The sequence below is a fragment of the Photinus pyralis genome, unplaced genomic scaffold, assembly GCF_008802855.1.
Source record: "Photinus pyralis isolate 1611_PpyrPB1 unplaced genomic scaffold, Ppyr1.3 Ppyr1.4_LG5, whole genome shotgun sequence".
In the NCBI taxonomy this organism is placed as follows: Eukaryota; Metazoa; Arthropoda; class Insecta; order Coleoptera; family Lampyridae; genus Photinus; species Photinus pyralis.
Genome location: NW_022170596.1, coordinates 20,881,665 through 20,907,849, shown reverse-complemented (window position 1 = coordinate 20,907,849; position 26,185 = coordinate 20,881,665). Strand labels below are relative to the sequence as shown.

The 26,185-nt window shown below is 35.7% G+C and overlaps 1 protein-coding gene and 3 non-coding genes across 4 annotated transcripts in view; 3 read left to right on the top strand and 1 right to left on the bottom strand.

Moving 5' to 3' along the window:
• LOC116170615 overlaps positions 1-25,247 on the top strand; it is an 89,641-nt gene extending 64,394 nt beyond the window's left edge. Inside the window, exons 3-4 of the mRNA XM_031487119.1 lie at positions 24,939-24,992; positions 25,120-25,247. Coding sequence (XP_031342979.1) covers positions 24,939-24,992; positions 25,120-25,247 — 182 coding nt within the window. The remainder of the gene's footprint in view (positions 1-24,938; positions 24,993-25,119) is intronic.
• Trnay-gua lies at positions 17,847-17,939 on the top strand. Its single transcript has 2 exons — positions 17,847-17,883; positions 17,904-17,939. It is a non-coding gene; the product is annotated as a tRNA-Tyr (tRNA).
• Trnay-gua lies at positions 22,828-22,920 on the bottom strand. Its single transcript has 2 exons — positions 22,884-22,920; positions 22,828-22,863 (listed from the first exon to the last, which is right to left on the bottom strand). It is a non-coding gene; the product is annotated as a tRNA-Tyr (tRNA).
• Trnay-gua lies at positions 23,761-23,853 on the top strand. Its single transcript has 2 exons — positions 23,761-23,797; positions 23,818-23,853. It is a non-coding gene; the product is annotated as a tRNA-Tyr (tRNA).
• Positions 25,248-26,185: the final 938 nt, after the last annotated feature.

Here is a 26,185-nt window from a genome sequence, read left to right as displayed (position 1 = left end):
GCCAACAGATAACAACGCTCAAAATGAAGTTATTCCATTGGACCACTCTAATGCAAACAGTTTTACTTGAATTTCGTGGAAATTAAATGATAAGAGGTGAAGAGTACCAACTATTCACTGACGGGCATTATAACTATTAAATAAAAGAGAGGATCCTAGTATTTTTCGTTTTCACGGAGAGAATTAATTGCCATTAAACAGTTTTCACATTTTCCAAACCGAAAACTTTGAACTGTCTTTACTGGTTTTTGTTTAACCAAAATAATTCAAAATCCGTTGGCTTAATTATTAAATTTATTCTTAAGTTTAGCCATAGTGTAAGAATAGTTACACTAAGGTTTAGCGTAAATTAAGTGGCAAAAGTGCGGCTCAATTTCCTATAAAAATGGAAGTCGTATGGAAGTGAGAATGTTGTAGCAGAAAGGTCTCATTGCTTAAAATTTTTAGAAATCTATTCGAATGTACTTGGTTTCATACCAACGATGGTTAAGGTTAATCAAAAATATTAGAATGGTATTATCTTATCTTAAAAACAAAGGTGGTTAACATTCTAACATTTTTAATCATTGGTGAACGTTACTCATCGTTGAGTCATGATTAGGAACCGAATTATTAAGTACAGAATCTTCATTTGGGTTAAGAAAGTAATGCTTCAATTTGAAAAACGAGATTTCTAACACATGTTCCCATTTTTATAATCTAGAAGATAAGACGATTCTTCTGATCTATAATTCTAACTTTATAACATAATTATTAAAGGTATTCGTGCCCTCATAATTCCACCCAACATACAGGAGCATCCCAATTCTGTTTGAGTTGTAGAGCAGATCATCTTTTTTGTAAAAGAAACTTTAGTATTTGTGTGGTATGTTATATACAAATAGAAAATTCTACCTAGATCAATTTACAACGATCAACAAAATAGAAATTGGTTCATTATATATTCACTAGTTTGTAATCTTAAAATCAAAACTCACCCCTAGCTTTGTTACTCCCTATTAGGAAGACCATCGTACAACACGCACACTGCTCTACGTCACACGAGCAGATGAGTTAACCAAATTTTAATTTTTGATGGAGAGCAATAACGTAAAAACCTGTCGAGGTATACGCGCTTATCTACACGTGCAGCGATATCGCTCAAAAGTTTAATACAAAATCAGCACATCTGTCTTCAGTAAATTTTCCTAAATGTGATAAAACTTGCATTTCTGTTCATTTGCAGGTAGAAACATTAAAGTGATCCAGATTCGTATTTCTTTTAAAAGTATAGTACCTATATAAGGAGTCTTTTTTGGAAATGAGATCGTTGTTGAAATCCACTTGGACATTTATTGAAATAATTTCGTAGCGGGTGCAATTTTTACTAGACATTTTTTTGAGGATACAGAGTTTGCATCATTTGTGTGCATATGCACCATTGTTTTCCCTGGAAACTATGGCTCATTAAATAATGGAAACCATAAAAAAAGAGATTACCTATATGTAAAATTTACGTTAAAAGTGTACTTTACATATTGCGTTTTGCCATTTTGACTTCTTCGACAACATCGCAGCAAATCGACACAGTTAATTTTTCCCCAATTTATTACGTATTGAGAGATTCACTTAACCTTTAAACTTTCGCCCGCAGTCTTTGAACTTGTATCTCCAGTTATTGCTCGTTCGCTTTCCTTTGGGACATTATGTATTTCTATACAAAAATTGACAAATGACACCTAGTACGACAAAACTATAATTATAATTAAGTATGTGCTAGGGTATCATGCCCCGCAAATTGGAACGAACAAAATTACGAACTTTACCGGGGTTCTGAACGTAAAAATTTGTGTAATATGGGACAATGGGATAATTTATTTTATTGATTTTCATGCCCCGCAACAGATAAAAACATCCAATTGCTGTGACGCAGTTCACAAACATACATGGTGTTACATATAAGTATGTAAAAAAAATGGTGTGGAAGGGGGGGACAAAACAAGCATTTTTCCCCAATAAATTGGGGGTCCGACGTGTTTCGTTTGGGTGGCACTCCCAAAAAATCAACCGCAGCAACCATAAGAATTAGAAAGATGGTTTTCGGGTATACCCTTTCCGATTTTGCAGGTTTTAAAATTCCTACACAGCCCTAAATGGGGGTGCGAAAAAAATTCTGATTTCGACAAAATTTGGTATCTGGGGGTTTTTGGACATGAAAATTAATAAAAAACTGTTCGAAAATTTTGTTCCTTAACTCATCAAGAATATACACAACGAATTTCGTGGAATTTTCTCCATTTTACTTGTCCGGCCAAGAATTGCAGCGGAATTTTTTTTTCCAATTTTCAAAAACGTAATTTCAGTTTCGTGATTTTCATTTTCAAAAATCCTCAGATCCCAAATTTCGTCGAATCAGAATCTTTTTCGCACCTTTCGCTCCCTTTCGTGGTAGGAACTTTGAAATTTTTTTTGCAAAATCGGAAAGGGCATACCTGAAAACCTATTCAAAGATGTGGTATCAGTTATTGCTGAGAAAATAATTAAAGAAGCCACCACTTTTTTGGGGGTGGCTCTCAAACGAAACACGTTGAACCCTCCGTTTATTTGGAAAAAGTGCTTGTTTTGACTCTCTCTACCATCCAATTTTTTTACATACTTATATGTAACACGCGTGTATAAGTACACACTATACACTTGTATAAAAAAATGGCAAATTATAAATACAAACCCCCTATTCCCTGTATGAAATTTGTCCTCTAAAGCTTCATTATTTGCACTTGCAGCAATTATAAGTAAAAAATGTTGTTCGTTTATACCTGAATGGGCCTATAGACAAATACAAAACCAATTTGTGGTAACTTCCAAATAACTACTCAACTGAAGACCAACGATTAAAGTGGGTCCAATTAAATTGTTCTCTCATTAATTACATAAAAACCAAACCTCAAATCTGTCAACCAACTTCCCCAGTCAAAATTATCTACACACATACAAGTCCGTTTTACAACTTTGTACAAAATTGTTCCAAATCCAAAACGTTAATTGACTGACCTTTTTCCTCAATATGTAGCGAACCAAACTCTTCCCGTGCGATGTCGGAATGTTGGCGCAAACAAAGTCGAGAACGAGAAGACGTTATTGGGATGATGTGCCGTAACCCCTTTCGACTTAATCTTTATCCGTCACTGGGTCTGGATTTAACCCCATTCCCTTACGATGATAACAAGATCAGTTTTATAGTCTTTACTTAAAACCCTGAAAGTATTATAATACCCCCATTGTAGAGCCTATCGAATTAGTGCCCAAACTCATCGGTAGGTGTTTTCGGGTTATCAGGTAAGTTGGAAAGCAAGAAATTGCTTCAATCCTTCGACAGAAGAGTGACATAGCCCGCAATCAAAACGACCAAAATGGGCACTACCTTTGGTATATTTTCAAGATCCAATACTTATGCTTGATTTCCGAAAATGGGAAATGCCTTTAGAATTATACCTAGCACAACTTCCACGCTTTCAAAATCTGCTTTAAAAATGACTTCTTTTCCCTTTCAAAACCCTAATTAAAAATTCCATGACCCCAACCCTGAGATTAAATTTTTTCGCTTTAGGAAAAATAACCTAAAACTATACTAATCCTGACCTCTACTATAAATATTATTAAAACTAAAAAAAGCTCTAAGAATAAAATAATAAAAGTCGAAGAATTACAATGGAGTGTTTTTCCAATAGATAACACGGTCAAAATGAATTTATTCCATACATTGGCGCACGATATTAATGAAAACAGCTATTCTTGTATCTCGTGGAAATTTTTAATTCAACGGATAGGGGTGATAAATGTACGAAGGAGCATTCACTAACGGGCATTATAACTATTAAGTAAAATAGTGGGTCTAGTATTTTTCCCTTTCTCGGAAAAGAGAATTTCCATTTAAAATAAGTTTTCGCATTTTCCAAACAGAAAATTTTAACATGTATTCCTGAGTCCCTAGTTCTTAGGTACATTGTTTTTTGCTAAACAAACCAATTTGCTTGCATTGCAAAAGGAGTTCCGCAAAATATTTCTGAATAATTCAAAATCCGTTTAGCGTAAATTTAAAAAGTGACAAAAGTGCGGTTCAACCTCCTATAAAACCGGAAGTCGTATAAAAGTGAAAATTTTGTAGCAGAAACCAGAAAGGCCTCATCGATTAAAATATTAGGATGGGAAATAATTTATCTTATGATCAAGTGAGATTCTAACATTTTTAATCATTGATTAACGTAAGCGTTTGTGAAACAGAGCAATAATTATAAAATAATTAGTCTCCAATGTTATCAGTAATCATCCAGATCGTCATTGGTCACACTTCCTGTGTATGATGACTAACCAGAAAATTATTATTAAGTACAGAATATTCACCTAGTTAAAGAAAGAAATGCATCAATTTGAAAAATGAGATTCAGAACCGGCTCTCTAACACATATTGATAAGGCGATTCTTCTGGTTTGTAACGCAACAAATTTTTTAAAGGTATTGGTGACTCATAAATCATAATTCCTATCAAAGTATCAACATACAACAGCATCTCAATTTTGTTTGAGTGATTGAAGGCAGACCATTCATTTGTGTAAAAGAAACTTTAGTATTTGTGTGATTAGAACTATTCTTATGTTATACTAAAAATTAGTTAATTTTGTAATTAAAAAAAAACTCACCCTTAGCTTTGTTACTCCCTAAAATTATGGAGGCAATCACATTAACACGCACACTGCTCTACGCTACACGAGCAAATGAATCAACAATACAATTTTGGATGGAACATGGAAGGCAAAACGTAAAAACCTGCCGAGTGCGAACGCGCTTATCTACACCTGCAGTGATATCGCCCAAATGTTTAATACAAAATTATCATTCCGTCTCAGTCAATTTTCGTAAATGTGTAACAAACTTGGATCTGTTTGTTTACAGGTAGAAACACCAGTTTCGTATTCGATTCGAAATAAATAGGAGGCATTTTTTTTGAAAATGCGAAATAGTTAAAATCCACTAGGGGATTTATTGTTAATGTTTTGGAAATCAATTTCGTAGCGGATGCAATTTTTAGTATAGAGAACGAAATTTTGTATGAGGATGAAGTACCAAGAGGATAAGGGCCCATTAAATAATGCTACAAAAAATTCTTTGGATTTTCTGGTAGTCGGTGACAAAACAAATGGCGGAAACTAAATGTCATACTTTTCCGGTGGGCCTTATAGCCCGCCATACTAATATTTGAACGTGTCGATTGTTTGTTTTTCTTGGGGTGATTTGCTGCAAGCTAATTTTTTTATGAGCATCAGTCCTCAGTCAGTCATTCACGAAAATCATCCTGCCATACCGCTCCGACCCGCATAGCCACCCAAACCGCCGCCGCCGCAAAGATGTCATTTTTTGTTAATAATTTTTGGCGATTTGCTACAGTATGGCATTTGGATTTTCCGAAAGTTCATGCTCCAAATTGATACGATTTTATCACACTTTTGATCTCTAGTTTTTTACGTTGCAACAAAACTTTCGTGTAAAAATACCGCCGATTAAAACATTTCATTAATCTCAGATTATCAATCAATCAATTACACGGATTTGGTCGCAGCGTTGTCTATCCCCAACTGGTTCACAAAGGCAGCACTGAATCAGATTTTGTGATGCTGAAAACATTCTTTATTGAATAGACCAATTATATTGCTTCTTCTTCCGGCTCCATTTCGGTTAGCAGGTCCTACCCTTCACTCTGTTCTTCCCCCGTCACCCTAGCTGAACGTGTACGTCTTTGTCCCTTTTTACAAGTTTTCCTTCCATACTTTCCTCTATTTCTCCCCTCCTTTCGATTTCTGCCCATCCGTATCCGTTTCTTTCGTAATAGTTTCCCCTTCGTTCCTACCAAACAAACCCCTATTGTATACATCCTCCTTGCTAACCCTTCTTTCACCATTTCACATTCTCTTTCTCTCCTTCCCTCGACTCTTACTGCCCGGCGTCCCAGCTCTGTCCTTATCTTCTCCATCTTCTACATCACCACTCTTCCAAAGTCGAAAAAGTGTTTTCTTAATCTGAAATTGTTTTTCAAATTCCTCCCTCCTATTCCCCACACCTGTCTCATCGCCACTTCTCTCTTTTTCTCTTTCATTTCCTTATTTGTGAGTTTGTCCCATTACAGTTGCATTTGGTATCCTAAATATTTAAATTCTACTACGTCCTTTACCCATTCGGTTCCACTTTCATTTAGTCACCTTTTTCCTACCTTCTCCACTTCCCAAATCTCATCAACTTCGATTTTTCGACTTTTAATTCCATTTCAGGGCCCTATCTTCCCTTTTCCCGCCACAATTACTATACTTTGAGGAGGAGTGCATACTGAATCAAATTTTCTGAAAAACCGTTAGTGTCTTAAGAAAAAATAATTTCGAACATGTGAATGGTTTCGTATATCGTATTCCATTGTTTAACAATATCTTTAAACTTGTAGCTTTGGCGTGTTAAGAAACTATTCAGGTGCAGGAGTGTGCCTTTATTATTTTTTTTACTTTATTGGGCGAGAAGCTTTTTATTTTCCAATACTCAAAACTCTCGGCGATTAGGTATTCGAAGGGAGGTTACGATTCAAAGCTTAATAATAGTAATAATAAGCGCCCGATTATTTCTTGAAAACTAGAGTAATGTTTACATGAAATTGACAAATTGTGTTTTCATTGATATTCAGTAAGGGCACAACAAAAATAGCATGATCCAATTTTGGCCTACAATAAACAAATTTTACTGACGTTGTAATTTAAAGGATGTTGCAATGCTACAGCCAATAAATCAATCTGTTAGGCTTGTGGCAAAGGGTGGGTCTAGTGCACACCTTAAATAATTAGTGCAATTCCTGCTGTCTACCTATTTTAGGACAGGTAGTTTATAACAAGGGTATTAAATATCATAATTTTATCTTATGTAATTCTATACGACTCTTTTGCGAACTTAATTTATTCAAAATATAATTTTTATTGGGATTTTTAGAAACGTTTATAAAATGTGCATGTTCGCATTGAAAAAAGTAACAAATTTCTGACAAAGGTTCGACTTTAATGTGCCCTTATAAATGGAAAGTTATAACTTTATAAGTATTATAGAACTTACGGCAGTGTTTGTTCAGGAATCGATAATAAATATGACAATTGAGTAAACACTGGAAAGTGCTAACTCTTGTCATATTATAATTTATAATAAATATCAACAAAAAGTACAATTTCAAACACTACTGGTATATACTAATATACTACATGTTTCACATGCAACGTTTACAACTAATTGAAATACCTAGGTACATCGTGAACAATTCCTTCCAATGGGGATCTAAATGTAATTACATTTGAGATTTAACGATGACGTGGCACTCATTTCTTGTAACATTATTTTTTCATCCTTATTATTTATACGTTTTTAATTTAATATACACTATACAGGGAATAGAATTTTTCTTAAATGTATATAAAAACTTATGCTATAGGCAACCAACATTATATGCGACAAACGAGAGTTGTTTTTAACATTCTTTTTCCATTCAAGAATTTAATAATTAAAAAATTAAGTCCCTACCGGTCCCAAAACTCGATTTAAAACTCTTCACGAATTTTTTACGCATTTGTGAGATCAAAATTAAATACGCGTTCGGCAAAGTTCGTGGTGACGTCATTACAAAAAACATTGACATGATTTTTTTTTTAAGTAGGCATACATAGCCCATATGTATATATTAAACAAAATCCCTGTAGAGTAGGTAGTAAAGGATACATTTTAATTATTTTTAAGTAGGTAGGTACGTGCAGAAATAATTTCCTTTCAATTGATGAAGGGTCGATTGTAATATAAGAAAAGGTACATCGGGGCTCCCAGGTCACAGGGCCCTCCGGGTTTTGGCTTGGTAATTCTTTTCTATGAAAACTGTTTTGTTATATATCTAAAATTGGGGATATTACTTATGATTCGTTTTCGAACCGAGAGGAAGCCAAATTTCCATAATCCAAAAATCCGGCCGAACGCTTCATTTATCGATTTAGTACGGAGTAGATATAAGTATAATAAGCAACAGATTTAGGGAAAATGAGAAAATTCTGCTGGTAAAATTTAAGGCTGGGCATCTTTTGAATCGGCATCGCACTTTTGTATAGACCAAATTCTCTGCGTTACGTCCATTCCATTTAATGAAATCCGATTAAAATAGGGAAATTGTACGATACAATATCAAGGGGAGGCTATTGCGGCAGTTTCTCATTTATGCCAACTAAAATCAGGACAGATGGAATAAAGTCGTTTGTTTTCGTACAACTTTATAAATGCAAATTGCGTCCCCAAATTAAATATTTAAATTATGTGATACTAGCCCTCCCCCTTTTTTTAATGGCTCTTCTTATGTCTGATAGCGTTACGGGTCGTTAATTACAATTGCCAGAGAAAATCACAAAGCCGAATAATAGAACTACACAAATTGTGTAATGCAACAGACGGCTTGGCGTAATCAAAGCCGGATATAACGTTAAATTGCGTTGTGTTGTCATCATCCGTGTTCGTGTAATATAATTTCGTGTAGTATACGTCGACAATTCCGTTTCGTAATATGCCCTTTTTTCTGCTACCAGAATCTTTGGGGTGCTGGCATGTGGCGGGTAATCGATTGATTTATTTGTACCCAAAAAAATGCTTTATGCGCCTTTGAAGCCTCTTGCACTTTGAAGTGCTCTAATTTATTGCAAGTACGTGTGACAAAGTAAATTGCAATTCCTTTCCCACACTCTTCCGCCCTTATTCACTCCTTGTCTTTAGATAATTTGTAGGTTCAGTGAATACTGTATTGTAGAACAATGCCCGCTTAGGAGTCTATTTTGGTAATTAACTATTTCGACTGTAAGGGTATCTTTTCGCTTATGCCGTCCATTATCGACTTCTTACGGGGTGTAGCGTATAGGGTGAAGCGCATAGTCACGCGCCATCCGTCGAGCTTTGCGGACCTACCCGTGGTGGTACCACACGCTGTTTACTTCGCACTGCCGAAATCAGTTAGAGCTTTTTTCCCCAAAACATTGCACTAAATCTTTAATTAATCCCAATGCGCCGTGCGGTTAATTTGCTGTGATTTACAAAGACATCTTTAAGTGAGTGTGATTTACCGTGTAGACCTTTGATTACAAAGCTACCCTAATCTAAATTAAAAATTTCGCGTGTTTACTACGAAAATATGCACATTCCTACTTGCTGTTTAATTTACATAAAAATTAACTTTTCAAACATTCATCGTTGACATACACTTTAGATGTTCTTGTTTTCATAATTAAATTATGTTCACTAAGATACACTCTTTTCCTCTAGTCGCTTGAGGGAGGGAATGGGGTAATTATCATCTTACATCTTGGAGCAGCAGTAATAAAGCCACTCCCGTTTACTTAACCTGATTTCATAAGCGTGCGACCTAAATATTTTGATTAGAAAAATCAATAGCAAATAATTTCGAAAGACCGCGCGCTGTAGTTAATTTGTTATGACCAAATTTCTCGCAATACACGTGTGGCACAAAAGAATTTTGATCTGAATAATACTTTATTTGAATATTTACCCTGCTTTCTTTCTCGTGTTTACTATTTCCACCCTAATATTTTGAGCAGAAATAGTATCATCTTCCTTCTGTATTGCGTTTCAGTAGCGTGTAGTTGTAGGAGTTCCTTTCGTAAAGTATATACTTTGGAAAAGTATGATGGAGTTCTTTTTTGTTTTCAAGTTTCTCTTGGCAGGTTTATGAAATATAAAACTTTCATGTCTGTTGCCGCTTTATATGCATGGAATTATTAGCACAGAAAAATATGTGCACCTTTTGTTTTGTTAGAAATCTCGTTTTTCTAATTTTCATAAAGAAAATAATTCATGTAGACCACTGATGTTGGTTTGGGATCGCAAAGTTTAAATAATATCGCGCCAGAAACACATTCTGATGCTCATTTTTCAATGTACAATTCAATTAAAAGTTGAGCCGTTCAAAAGAGCTTTGTAGGTAGCCGACTAATATTAAAGTTTAATAGCAATATTACTAGTTTAACAATTGTTTGGGCGTCCCCCTTTATAAAGTTTGTATCCAGCAGTTCCAACGTCTAACAAATATTTGCAATAATGCCGTTTCCTCCAGTATTCGAATTGAATTAGATTAAAATCGGTATTGTTAAAAATCCAACCCCGGAGATTGCAATCTCGACAATAACCCAAATTTCAAATTTGCGATCCAAACTTCAACTTTGTGTAATCATTTTTCGGTTAGCGGACAACTTTTGTTGTTATACAAATTATAGAGTTCGTTAACTCTGGCAATGTACGCGGCTTTGGGGTCCCCCTCTATGTGAGTGACCTAATGTAACTATATTTTGGTTAACCTATTAGCCAGGTTGCGGACAGCATTTTCCGTTATGTTAGACGGCCATTTTTTCTTATAACATAAGAAATATAAATTTTTGTAGAAATAATTTACGGTATGAGGCTTTTTGTACGATATATTTATAAATAGCGGAACCAATGAAAATGAAGTTCTTATAATGTGTCACTGCGCAGTACGTAATCACTCATAAATAACATTTTCCTGCTAACCTACAATTGTGCAGTGTTTATGTTGGCGGTAGTTCTTTTCATTTTGTCTAAGAGCATAGTAGTGAACTTTGGACATTTTAACACAATGTAAAATAAAAGTGAGGTTAAGACTCCTTCAAACTTATAAGCAAAATTGAACACGCCCAGCACACACCGCAACTTAACTTTGCTATAAAAATGTTTTATACTTATAAACTTATATTATAAGGAAAAATGGCCGTCTAACATAACGGAAAATGCTGTCCGCAACCTGGCTATTATCGAGGCTACTATCTTTGCGAATTTGACTCAATTAATTAAGAATGACATTTATTCCTATACATACTGAATTGAATTATTCTTGAAAACATACATGCTCTACTGATTTACTCAGTAGACTGGGTTAAAACCATCTTATGAACTTGATGCTGGGTTAATATGACCCACGTTCAGACCGTATAAGGAAAGACAGGCGCTTACCAGGTTATATACACAGTAGGTATATTAAATATTTTTTCGGAATAACACACGCATACACACAAACGTGTCAAAAATTACATTTTTGAGGTCCAAAGAGCCCAATCCGAACTTCTGCGACGAAAAAAAATTTTTGCCATTAATAAAGGGAGGCCACGAGTGATTTACATTACAGTTTTTATTGTTTATCTTCGAGTGTGAGATGGTATATGCTTACTAAGTTTATTTGCCAAGAAATTAAAAGTGTATTGTTGTTGTACCGTATTTCAACGAAGTTACACCCCTTCCTATTGGAACATTACTATTTGAGATAAACATCAAAGTGGGTGGTGTAAACTTGAGGAATAATTTGAATTTGCCACGAGCTTTGAAAAAGTGGAGATTTTGTTATGGGCCAGCTGCATTGTCAGCTTAAACCGAACGTAACTAATAAAGTTTGGAGATGCATACTTCCACCAAACAACTAATTGACCGCTTGGAAAATACCGGACAGATGAAATAAGTACTTCCAACAAAATTACAAAGGACAAAGTTCGTGAAGATTAATTTAAATATGGATCTTCAGAATGTTTAGATTGTTTATCATTGAAGCCATGTATAAAAATTGAAATTCTTCACAATTTACATGATCTTCAGAACCTACAGACCCTTAATTAGAATATTCAAAATCGTGCGAATCTTTGGAATCTACAATCCCCAGAATATTCAGTCTTAGATGTCTTTAGTATTTGCAGAAACCAAATCTAGTGGTACTTAAAATATTGAAGGTTTTCATAATGTCCAGAATCTTCTAAATGTTTGAAAAATTCAGAAACGTCGGAAGCTTTAACACATTTTTCGAAAACTGACTTAGACTTATAATAACCTTCGCAGTGGGAGAGCTGGATCACCCCACCCCTTTCTCTTGTTTGCTTTTCCATCTTTTCTACGCAAACTAGCCTCTTTTATAAACCTTTCCCCGCCTTAACACCAACATTTACTTTATTTCCTCCACCCCTCTAAACTTCCCCATCACAAACAAAACACTTCACACAACTTATCTCTTCCATTTTCACTAATACTTAAAATAAATCAGAAAACAAAATAATGGACTCACACAATTCTGATTACAGGTTAAACGTCAGTCAGAAATATGGTAGAGGGGGGGACCGCTAATACCCAATCAAATGCAATTCTGCTTATACATCTATAGACCCCCCAAACGGTTAAAGATAGAAAAAAACTGTTTTCTGTAGGAAATTTAATGAGCTTTTATTTTGTAAATATGGGTGGTTACGAAAAGGTTGATAGATTTCGAGATTTTAAGGAAAAACTGAAAAAAGTTACATGCAATCCAAAATTGCGGCCTGTTAGGGTATGGGGTTTTTGTAGTATATAATCAAAGGGTTTTGGTATGTTCAAGAGAAAGGTCTAAAGAACATTTTAGGTCAAATTTCAAAAATATAAGTTTTTATATTTTTATTTGGCGATTTTGGTAGTAGATTGACTGAGCTAATGGTGAAACACTCTAATTTATATCTATAACAAAAAAGCGTAACGTTTGTACTCGTATTATAATAATTATTTTCAATAAAACAGCGGTAGATATCTTTGTACTATATTGCCAAGAACTTTAATTTGTATAGGTAGCGATTTATGAATAAATGGCTTTAAATTAAGCTAATAGTAGGGGAGCTAGCACGAAATCCACTGAACGAGAATGATCAAAATTTTAACCGATGGAGTTCCATTTTGCCCTATCAGAGTATGCTAAAATCGATCGTCTGCCGCCTCAGGTCATATGACTTAAGGCGCTGCGGGTACTTCTTGCGGTACCAATTCTGAAAGGTTGTTTTTCGAGAAAATAAGTTATACACCAAATGAAAACGTTGATAATAGCTCTTAAAAAAATATTTTAAAAAATCGCGCGCATTTGATAACTCCGTAAAAAAACAATTCTTAGTCGGTTTTTCACGAACTTTCTACGGATATAACTAGGTTACGGTTAGACGAATGAAGCTGATTTTTTCTACAGACTGATGATAGGTACTACTAATGACTTAACGGTGGTTCGTTTTTAAATTTGTTCTCTAATTATAAGATTATCTTATCATCTTAACATTATAAGATATCTTCTAATTAGAGAAAAAATTTAAAAAAGAAACACTCATATCCATTGGCTGTGCCCATCATTATAGTCTGTAAAAAAAATCAGCTTCATTTATCCGACAGTAACCTAGTTATAACCGTAGAAAGTTCGTGAAAAACCGACTAAGAATTGTTTTTTTACGGAGTTATCAAATGTGCGCGATTTTTTAAAATATTTTTTTAAGAGCTATTATCAACGTTTTCATTTGGTGTATAACTTATTTTCTCGAAAAACAACCTTTCAGAATTGGTACCACAAGAAGTACCCGCAGCGCCTTAAGTCGTATGACCTTAGGCGGCAGACGATCGATTTTAGCATACTCTGATAGGGCAAAATGGAACTCCATCGGTTAAAATTTTGATCATTCTCGTTCAGTGGATTTCGTGCTAGCTCCCCTACTATAAGTAATTTGTTCGTGAAATAATTAGAAACTAAAACACGAACGTGTTTATTAGGCAATTGGTCACAAGAAACGTTGCTATACAGTATACATTCAGTGAGTATTTGGTTAAAAGTCAAATGGAACTGTATGGTCGAATGCCACGTTTTTGTAGAATGCTCCTGGTGTTACTTATAAGATTCAGAGGGAAACTCATAAACTAACCATGATGGGAGAAAATTACATTAATTAATTAAATTGAGAATTTTATTATCTTCTATTACATCATACTTTCATCTTTCATTATTATTAATTACTTTAGGAAGCTATTTTTTCGAAGGCGACAGCTTTATCATCAAATGTGCAAAAATCAATGGCCCACTACTACATGTTTTTTGAATTCTGACCCGTAGTAAAACCATATTTGCTTCGTTACAAGTCAAAATATTCATAGTCTTCTGAAATATGGCATTTTCGAATGAGAATAGTAAGTGTTCTCATCTTTTTCAAGTATTGAAGTTATAAAATCAAAAGACACCCTACATTTTAACAATTCGGATACTAACTGGAACAGTCACGAGAAAGGGGATATATATTTATTGTTTTCTCTTGAACAAAAGCCCATCTTTCTATTCAGTACAACATGAGTACACGATTCTCGCATGGAACCGTAAACAAACTGGAAAAGCGACCGCGATTTGTATTTATCACATAAATTTACTGAAACGCGGGATTGAAAGAGAAGAAGGAGAGTAGCAAAAGGTATACAATCCTTCAATTGAAACAGAAAATGATATTCCCTACCTAAACAAAGCAAAAATCTGGTATTGAGCGATTTGTCCGACTTATTACAAATGACACAACAAAATTGCCGGTAATGTCATCGACGTTTGGACCATTCTAATCGAACGTATTCTAACGTTCATCGTTTACGTTTTGAAATGTAATATTGAAGCTTTATTTTCTAACCAAGGATCTCGTCAGAGATGTCACATAAAAAATGTTTCTTCTTTGCAATTGTATCACTAGGGGTGGGCGATTTCAATTGGTCGCCTGCTTTAGCTTGTTATTCTGCAGCATTTCGAGTTGGTAAAATTTCGAAAAGACTAGATTTCTAGACTTGGAGATACGGAATCCCATAATTCTCGAATTTTCTGAACTGTATTTTATTTCGTGTTCCGCGTCCCATTTTTAGAACCTATCACCTGGCTCTGAAACTTTTGAGAAGAGCTGCTATAGATAGAGGAATAAGTCAACTCCTTACACAGTCATTTCAGTATGACATGGAATAACGAAGTTGAAAGGTGTATTGGAGAGATGAAATAATTAAATATGAGCCTTCATTTAATCCCAAGAGCGATATACACGTTTAAATTTCATAATACTAAAAAATAAAATTACATCACGTCACGTCAACTAAAATTGGAGCATTAACCCGATTTACAATTCCATTAATTTCCCAAAAACGTTGGAAAAAGTAATGCAGGCCATAAATCAAGCACGTTCGTATTATCTGTATCATCGTTTTTCCGTTACTACGCTTGGAATGGAAAAGGCGATCCTAGTCCTTCGAATAGTTTTGAACACGCCCGAAATTGGAACGTAGAAATACGCAATTTTTGCTCCGTATTACCCCCAGCCCAGCTATGAGTATTTACGGACGACAGACTGCAAATTATTTGAGTGTTAAGGACCGTCTCCGTACGGCATAAGGGTGGATGCGAACATGCGACGGTTGCGCGGTTAAATAATCGTAGTTGAGCAGACAACTGAAATTTTCTGGTCTGCAGCACTTGATTGGTAAAATACGGAACTCGTTGCTTTGCGATACTTCCCCAGTGGAAATCAAGAGTGTTATGACAACGACCCCCTTGACGCACTTTCATAAATGTGTGGCGTTAATCTTTTGGACTTTTCATGCACATAGAAAATTACTTAAATGTTATGATTTTACATCATCTTTAATAAAACAACATTGACTTTTGGTTGGGCGTCTAAAATGTGTGAACTTGCAAATAAATCTAATGCTACGGGATTATTCTCATATTATGTCTGCCACATTTGACAAGGTTGACAAGGAAAACTGGACGTGGGTGGTTTTAGTGATTATAGACAGATGTCAACAATTCTTGGCACGTAACTGCATTTAATTCATGTAACAAAAATGTAATTAACTCTTTAGATGTTACTATGGTATAATTTCACAGGCACTAAAGGTTTAAGACATCTGGCTCCCATGTTCTAGAATTTTCCAGAACATTTTTTTGTTAAAATTCTCGTTACTATAACCCAATCTTTAATTTGATTCTTTTAAATTGAAAAGAAAGCACTTGTTCGGATTTTGGTTGTATTCTCATAGGTAATTATTCTATTTGTTCCCTAAAGGCAATTGCATGAAAAAATCCAAGGTGGAGAGGTAATGTGCAGACACCTACAGAAGAGGTTGTATCCGCAGCCTCTCCAGTTTGAATCGTTCATAAATTGATTAATTCGATGTAGTGAAGATCAATCACTTGGAAGGTTTATATTTTTTAAATATTTGACGTCTACTGTTAAATAATTATTTAAAATCGACATGCTTTTCATCAAAAGTGAAAGAAACCTAAGCTTTAGATCACAAACGGATCTGTCTATTTTAAATTTTCTGCATCGCTACTTATCGTTTTCATTTCATTATCAAAAACCACACAGACCTCTATCCGCCTTTCAGGTTTGCCTCATTGGAAATTGGCAAAATCACAGTTCGTGCTTTTCCATTAAATTCTGCCGCTTTTGACGATGCATAGAAATTACACGATAACATTTTTCATTTAAAGGCGCTTATATTTAATTTTTATGAGAATTGTATTATATCCACCTCGGTTTTCTGGAGGGTTGAATGTTGAATTTCGGTAAAGTGCTTTACTGTATATACGTTGTACGTAAAACCCCAAGCGAATAATTAGGTGAAACTGAACTGGAACAGATAAATATCAACTCCCATCCAAAATTATTCATTTATTTCGCACGGATCGAAAACGCTGATCTCCAGGCACTTCCACTATTGAGAGACGTAAAAGCTGCGTATTTAAATTGAATTTTAAATAACACGAACGACTGTATAATAAGGCAAAAGGCCACTAAGCCCACTTAAATAGTGGATTCGCCTAAACGGCCTAAACAAAGATATCAGGGCTTCGTAAAATCCTGTTAAATTTTAAAAGGATGTGATATAATTGAGACTTTTAGAGTAGTATGAAAAACATTTGACGTTACGTTATACTTATGATATGTATTTTCATTTCCAATACATTCGAGCTGAGGTATACTAAAACCCTAAACACAATGAGCCATTCTCAAGAGTATAGATACCTTTACTATGTTATTACTGGAGCGTGTTGGGTTTATTGAAATATCACATGTATTCTAGGCAGAATTTAATTGTTAGTGGAACGTAGACGTGTACATATCCATTGAACATATATTTCCCAAAGTAGTAGGAGTAAAAGGAGAACTTGAGTCGCGCCCGCAATTTATTTTTTGTTAAAGCCGGCACACAAGAACTTTCTCCTCATTTTCTAACATAATAGTCGTAAGTTTCGCGAAGTAATTTGCTCCTAGGTTAGTGGGAGATGGGAGAAATGAAATTTTGATCCCCCAGTTGAGAAGAGGAAATAGTTGGTTTAGTTCGTGACGGTTTCAAAAATTATGGGACCGTAACGGTGGACCCGAAGCGATGGTTTTGAAGATGCGAGAGCAGAACATCATGGGTCCTTCCCAATCGGGTGAATAAGGTGGAGGCTAAACTCTCAGGCTCCTCTATACGTTTTCTGACACGTGTTAGATAGGTGGTCCGTTAAACCTTCACATAAATCTGATTCACTCAATTTGGAGTATTTGCCTAACAATAAAATGGCTCCAATTAGCGACTAGAGTGAAAAACAGTGAACAAACATGGATAATTACCTTTTAGGCAAAGACTATACTCAATTTCAGCTTGGTTACCCATTGGATCTAGAATTAACAACGCTTTAGCAGCTTCAGCAGACCTTCCCAACCATACCATATCGAAGGCAAAAATAGAACACAATCAAATTTTTTATTCCCCCTACTACAATATCTCAAAAGCTTTCAAAATGAATTATTTTAGCACCCAGTTTCTTGAAGAAGGACATGTTACTTTAATCATATAAAAAAGTGGCGGTGTTTATCATTTTGCATTTATTGCAGAACTAGTTTTATTTAATGAACTAGTTTTAGCTTACGAGTTTAGTGAAAGTTGTTTTCGACATAAATATACCTTCGATAGCTCAGTTGGTAGAGCGGTGGACTGTAGTTGATTCAATCAAAATTGAAATCCATAGGTCGCTGGTTCAAATCCGGCTCGAAGGAGTTTTTTCCCCTTTTTGATACCTTATCACTTTAAAGGTTACACGTAGAATAAGAATGGAATTTGATAGCACTAGCACGGTTTATCTTTATCTCAAAAACTTCTGCAGCGTAAAAACACGTACACTTATTTTTCAAACAGTTCGACTTGTAATATCGCAATTCACTATTTCTGTTATCGGATCATTTTGGAGCTGAATACGTCCCTATGAATCAACTATTGTTTTTAGCACCTCTCAAGAGATCGATATTGTAGGACATGTAGTTTGGAAACAATCCACACCCTTCTTCTTTAAACTCCTAAGTTTTATTTGGGTTTTAGTAGGGGTAATAAATTTCTGTTTTGAGAATTTAAGTCCTTAATTGTATACGAGTTCGACATTTCGTAATATGGTTATTTAAACCAACCTATGCTATTTGTACAAATAAGCAACCAAGTCATGTGGTCCATAGTAACGACACATTTTGAAAGATTCCCTTTTCTAGTCCCGATCCATTGCCTTCTTCTGCATCTCCACATAACCGGTTTCCTTCTACAGATTACGAATCCATCGCTGCCTAACTCCTCTTCCTATTCCTAACCATGCAGTCATGTTATCACCCACCTCCACCTCCCTGGTCCACAAACCCCTTCGGAATCAAAATTAATCTTCTTCCACTATCACATCCATTATCCTCCTATCCAATACCCGGAACAACACCTTAGCAGCATATAACATTGATGGTTCTGTGTTTCTCGCATTTTTTTGTTCCGTTCTTTTTCTGAGGCGGTATCATAACGGTTCTAAGAAAGTCTTTTAGCCACACCCCACTCACCCAGCGACGTCGGAAGTGAATAACGATTGGGGGGGGGGGCAAAAATCAGCGACCATGGAGTCTGGAAGGTCCCTCCCATGCTAAATTGTGTACGAATTAATGCAAAGCAGTGGGTTTTGTAAGTGGCCCTGAAACCTGTTTATTTAATCAATCAAATAATGTATTTTTGAAAGAAAAGTTTTGAAAAAAATTAAAAAAAGTGTCGGAGGATGTCTAGTTATATGCAATTGAGCAACTCAGAGATACTTGACTCGATTGAGAAGACCATACCCATAGATCATCAATATTTATTTAAAAAATAATGCAGAACTAGAACATACAAGTTTCAAAAATTTTGTTCCTATTTATTGCACTATTGAGCATTGTAAAGAAAGCAAGTATAAAAAATTAAATATATCCAAAAATTTTCCGCCTCTCCACAGTTTTGCTGGCAAATTCTTTCAACGTATACTTCTACACTCTTTGTAATTTCTACACGCACATGCCGTAGGTAGAAGATGTGTTAGTCGCTTTTGAATGATTTATCTACTCATTCTTAGAGGGGGCGCGGCCCCCCTTGTGTAAAAACTGAGGGGGCGGCTCGCCCCCTCTGACCCGTACTTCCGACGTCGCAGCACTCACCTAAATTTCTCTTAGGATCCTTATTCTTTCTTCCTCTGAATCCTCTACAGGTATCCCGTTTATCCCAGTAGCCTTATACCATTGTTGATACCTCTTATAGCCGCCTTAATTTCTGACATCAATCCCAATAGCTATCTTGTTTTGAGTTTTTCCTTTACCTCACACCACGCTTCTTACTTTGTTGAACACGATGTGGCGTCTTCCTATTCGATCGAGCTCTTCTTTCTGTCTCCTTGCATTGATTTAACAGCCATTTCTCCCTCGCTCTTTTAGTTTCTCTTCTTAATTTATTGCCTTCGCTTGGTCCGGAATAAAATTGAATGTTATATTTCCACTCCTTTCCAGTCGTCGGTATTTTTTTGTTTCCTCTGCCGTTATTTTGCCGCTTATACTCTCCCTTTCTTGCATCTTTTTAATCATTTCAAATGTTATCCGTGGCTTCGTTACTCTTTTTCCTCTCCTATACTTCACCTCCTCTCAGCCACTTTGATTATCGCATTCTTCATGCTCTTCAATTTGTCTTCTACTTCTGTAGTTTCGTCCATTTTTGACAATGGGGCGCCCAATACAGTTTAAAACAAAATAGAAACTTGAACCTGACATAATAAATATTTCTTTGGTTGAATGTTACTGAAAGCTTGACTTTTTTTAAACCCAGAAATTATCCTTCCGTATATTTCAAGGAAAAAGATCGCCAAAGATCCTCTATTGTTGTTATTGTTACGGTATAAATCCATATCAATTTCAGATTCTGGTAAAGGACCACTTGTCCTTGTTATTTTATTACAGGGAAATTCATAGACCGTCTTTTACTTTTCAGATTTGTCACATTGGAAATTTCAAAAAGACAGTTCGTGCTTGCCCCTTATCTTTTCCATCCTACCACTTACCGATGCTTGAAAATTACACGATAATATTTTTCATTTAAAGGCGCTTATATTTAATTTTCATGAGAATTGTATTATATCTGCGTCGGTATTCGGGCGGATTAAGGGTTGAAATTCATTAAAAGCGCTTTGCTTTATATACAAAAAAACCCATGCGAATAATTAGGTGTATCTGGAACAATAAATACCAAAATTATTAATTTCGCACACAGATCGAAGATTAGAATTAATTAATTAATGGAAAACGCTAATTCACTAATTTGAGTAGTAAAAGCTTCGCATTTAGCTGGATTTTAAAGTGAAAAATTACACTTAAAACCACTTAGATAGTGGATTCGCCTCAAGATCGATGTTAAATTTTAAGGGAATGATGTAATTGAAACCCTGGAGCTAGAAGTGTAGTGCGTAAATTTCAAGGTGCCCCAAGCAAATTTAACGTTACGTTACTTATATTATTTCCATTTAGAATATATTCAAGCTTTTACTAGAACCCAGCTCGTTTAAACACAATGAGCCATTTTCGAGAGTATAGAACTATAGATAGGTACGTTTATTATGTAATTTATACTGGAGCGTGTTGGGTTTATTAAAACGTAAAACATAGGTTTTTTATGGTAATTTGAGGATTTTTAGTTTAAAGGCTTTATTTAAAAGTATTTTGTAGCGACTTTGTTTCGTCAGCAAGTAATGTAATGTTAGTTAGACGATATATCGATACCATTGTCTTGTACAGTCATAAAAACTTTATACGAAGGTAAAATATTAACATAATTTGTACTCGAGCATAAAAAAGGGGGAAAGGAGTGGAAATATAACATTCAATTTTATTCCGGACCAAGCGAAGGCAGTATTAGGACTGAGTACCATAGCATGGTACAAATGATTTACAATTAAAATAGAATCATAAACATGGTCTCTAAACTAAACAAGAACAAAGGGTTAATTCTATGGACCTTAATGATGACCCCTTGCGCGGCTTTCTTTCGGCTAGCCAACATTTTCGAACAAGAGGATCAGGTGTCAGAAACACCATTCAAGAAACTTACTAAGTCGCTTCTACAGCTCAGGGGGAATGATTTTCATTCATATATCCTGTCCTTTTTCCTGAATAGCATCAGTAATACTCACACCAGGAAGGTCAGAGGGTTTTTCTCTTTTATTTTGTCCAATCACGCTACATTTCAACCAAAAGTATCATCAATTAATAAAGTGAATAAAAGAGTATGCATGACGCGGATTTTACGAACCTTCGTCCTTGTACATTTTTTCCGCGAAAACATTTCCAGTGGTGTAGAATGCGTTTTTCTCCTTTAATAATATGCATAAGAGCTGGGCATTAGAGGCAAATTCTCCGCAAATCGGACTATTGCATATAAATATAAATTCAGGGTATACCCAAGCCCGTTCCCCTTTCCTTTAGTTGAGTTCACCCACTGCACCCTGTTGGGGACAGTGACCTTATAACTCTTCGGACTTAGTAAGACAGCCCGGATCACATCCCTTCTTGCGAGAAAGAGTTTCTTCCCACATCCGCCGTGCCAAGGCAGACTCGATCCTTCCACTCCCCCAATCGTTTAGCCGTATGGAAACCTTCCGCACTGCACCCTGTTGGGGACAGTGACCTTATAACTCTTCGGACTTAGTAAGACAGCCCGGATCACATCCCTTCTTGCGAGAAAGAGTTTCCTCCCAGATCCGCCGTGCCAAGGCAGGCTCGATCCTTCCACTCCCCCAATCGTTTAGCCGTATGGAAACCTTCCAAGCCTCTGACTCCGCGGCTAAATGTAGAGGCTTTAGTCTCAGAAGTGCCTCCATGGCCAAGGTTGGCGTTGTTTTCATAGTTTCAAGTGCACCGTACAGTATTATTGGCTTTATCGCCAATACCCGTCGAGGATTAAAGTCCCATGTACAGTTAAAAGCCCTTCTACATGCCCATAGACATGCAGTGACCTTTTTTCTTATTAGCTGTTCCCTTTCTAGGTCAGGTGGGAGTATATGATGACTCCCAAATATTTCACTGACCTGGTCAGACTCACTTGACGTCCTCGAATAGTGAGTCAATCAATGTCGGCTCTCCGTCTATTCGTAAATGAAAGCAACTGGGTTTTTCCCGTGTTAACGGAGATGCTATGGCTACTGCACCACCTCTTCGTCTGTTCAAGAACCCCCTGCATGAGCTTTTTCACGGTGTTTGGAAACTTTCTAGCCATCGCGAGTTTACGCTCCGTCGTCGTTCAGGGTGTCGAGGAGTCCGTCTAGAGTAGCACCAGACACAACATCAGTGGAGACAACACTTCACTCTGTGGACATCCTCTAGTAACCGATGAGCTTATCTCCGTCATCCCGATTGGGGATATAATGACTCTGTTCTGCATAACGCGGATCCATCTTATGATTGATCCATCCATGGCGAAGCCTTCAGCAGCCTCACCAATTTTTCTGTCAATGGCTTCCTTTAGCCTAAAGCCTGAAGTGCAAATACTGCTCCTTTCATGGTTTACGCCTGCACCAGTGAGTGCGATAGTGTATAAAATTGATATCTCAATGGCCCAAAAAATGGAAAAAATTCCTTCGAGCCGGATTTGAACCAGCGACCTATGGATTTCAATTTTGATTGAATCAACTACAGTCCACCGCTCTACCAACTGAGCTATCGAAGGTATACATTTTGTTAAAAAAACAGCCTTTCACTATTGTAAAATCGAAGAACTAGTTCATTAGGTAACTCAGTAATTAATGCAAAATGATAAACAACAACTTTTTTATACGATTGAATTAATTTATTACATTTTTTTGTAGCCTTAATAATGTAAACACGAGATTATACAAATTTCCTGTGATCTACGATCGTTGGAATTTGGAAAGGTCAGCTAAAACTGATAAGTTAATTTTAAATCCAATTTGTTAATTGTTGTTGTTAATTGGCCCTTGGACATGGTGAATCATTAACTAACAACCTCCCTAATACGTTTAGAATGTACCCAAACGTATGAAGGAGCTTGGTCCCGTCGATTCTCTCCACTGAGAAGGGTCCATGACGTTTTAGTCTTGTCATTTCGATAATATAGTCGTCCTAATTGGATTCTGGTGTGTGAGAGGAGATTGATAAATTATGGGATCAAAACGATTCGCACCTGGGACACCATGGTCCTTCCCAATGGGGTAAATTAGGTGTAGGTTATACTCGCAAGCTCCTTTTTCGTTTCAGTACGTTCAATACGTATTTGGGCGGTTTGAGTTAAATATGACATTTTAGACAAATTGACTATGCTTCACAAGACCTTGGTTATTGAATTTAATTATCGTCGTAAAAAAACGAAATTGGATATAAAATAAGTTAACGTTTTATCAGTTTCAATTTGTTTAAGAATGTTAATTGTGCTAATTCACTCGTATAGAAACGAGTTTCGGTGTATCGTTTTGCATTTGGTAATGGAACTGGTTTACCTAATGACCTAGTTTTTCGCTTTTAGTGAAAGGCTGTTTTGAAGTAAATTGTACCTTCGATAGCTCAGTTGGTAGAGCGGTGGACTGTAGTTGATTAAATCAAAATTGAAATCCATAGGTCGCTGGTTCAAATCCGGCTCGAAGGAATTTTTTCACATGTTTTGGTACCTACCTTTGTGGTTCCGTACTTGCGCCATGCTGCTATGAAGTAATTTGGCAGCATCTAACATGAAACTTGGGATCATCTCTGCGAAATAGTCGTTTATTCGACAGTGTTGTGGGTTTTGTAAGTAGAATTTAATGGAAAAGCTCCAAGAGCCTAGATCAATAGTAAAATATAAGCTTCTGATCTATGTATGTTGAGCTTTCAGTACCTCTTTTCCAGAATCATTTTGGGGTTATCGCATCAGCAGCTTAAATTTCACGTTTTATTAAATACTGACGGAAGCAGAAAGTGTATATAAATCCGCAACTTTCCTTTCCTCCAACCCTAAGTAGTTTCTGTTTGCCAACTTCAACATTTATAAGTTAATCACGCACTTCTAATCCATGTTTCTGGTTTAATATCTGCGCCTACGTGTTCGTTGTAACGCATTTGAGTACACAATTCGTCAACCATTTTATTACAGTTCAGAATAATGTACGATATAAAAACGAAAGATATTCCACCCTTTACATTGCCAGATGAATTTGTAATTTAATTTCGAGATATAAACTTAAGAGTGGCGAACAGTAATAATGGTGTGGTAGTGGTATATTGAAATTTTTTAGAGCCTTTGACAGCACGTGTAGTATATGATGAAAGTTAGGCAAGCAATTAGGAATGCCAAAGTAGGGTAGCATCCATTATGGTGCCTCGCTATGAAGTTAATTTGCGTAAATAACAGCAAGTACTTTAATATTCCACGTTATAGATTTAGTAACTGTACGCGGTCCACAATTCTAAGCCTTATTAAAGTTTCAACATAGTCAAAATTTTGTGGTGTGGTATGTGTTCGAGATGTAGTCAATGCTGCCATAACGACGAAGATGACGATAAACTGCCAGATTCTGAAACATGTTCAGGTATAAATTATTAGAGTTTAAATATTCAAAGTAGGTTTATTGCTCTAATTTATGCCCAACTTTTCTGTTTAAACAGCCTCGCTCGTTTTGAGAAAAGTTAATAATAAACTAATTACATTGTGTTCTGGAAATTTTGTAATCACATCGAGTTATTTCCTTGTTTCAGAGGAAGAGTGGAACTCGGATGGAAAATCAGGTCGCGCTTCCGGTAATGAGTCCGGTAAGTTTCTCATAATTTCTTATTAAGATTAATGTTTAATTTAAGCCTCTTATTAAAAAATATATCAGAGAAAAATGCGTTCTTGTCCATTGTTGTTCGCTAATTCTTTTTTAACTAATTCTTGTAGATTACGCTAATATTTTCATTCGGCGTCCAACAGAGAAACAGGGTTATTTTCTGCAAGTCGGCACAGCACGAGGTAAAGCCAATTATACTAAACGCAAGTTGAACATCCATCAGCAAATAATGAGCTGATGATTAATTTAATTGAGTTAAATAAGAAGAAAACGGGTGGGAATCTCTTAATTATTGAATTTGACTTTCTTAATTGAGCAAAATTAAAACCAAGATTTTAACTTTAACTTCAAATTAAATGGTATAAATTCTGCGCGAATTTGTTTCTAAATGTTCATTCTATTGCGGAAGTTCTTGTGAGGGCTTTTAAACTTTTCATTTTATCCGGGACAACGGTTGACTATTAAACAAGAAACAATTTTCGAAAATACGTTTCATTTGAATATTATACACAAACGTGCTGTAAATATGTATTCATATTCAGCATGAACGACGAGGAAAGTTTCGCCCATGATACGAATTGGCTTTCTATTTTTACGGCGAAAATCAAAATTTATGGTGTTATATTAGTGTCTAAAACAGCACATATTTTCAAACGATCCTCAATCATTTAGATCCCAAATGTTCAAAATCTTTCCACACGAATTGTTTCAAAAACACACAATAATTACGTTTCGTTTTCGCTTATGACCATTAAATTAAAAATGTAAACCTGCTTTTTTGGGAAAATAATGCCTGGTTTCACAAACGATGATTAAGGTTAATCAACGATTAACAATATTAGAATGAAAAGTATCTAAGCTTATAATCAAAGGTGGCTAACATTTTAATATTTTTAATCAATGATTAACCTTAATCATCGTTTGTGAAACCGGGCATATGACTAACTAATATAATCCAAATTCACACTTCTCAACTTCATGGTAACAATCGAAATTCTTTCGTGCTAATTTTGTGCTACAAGTTCGTGGAACGAGTCTTGAAGCTTGAGAAGTGGATGTCGCAAAAATAGAAATCTTATATACCATCATGTTTTGGTCTACTGCATTTTGGACAGCTATGGTTACCATAAGCTGTTGGATTTAAAAATTCGGATAAGGCAGCTGAAAGATTGAGCA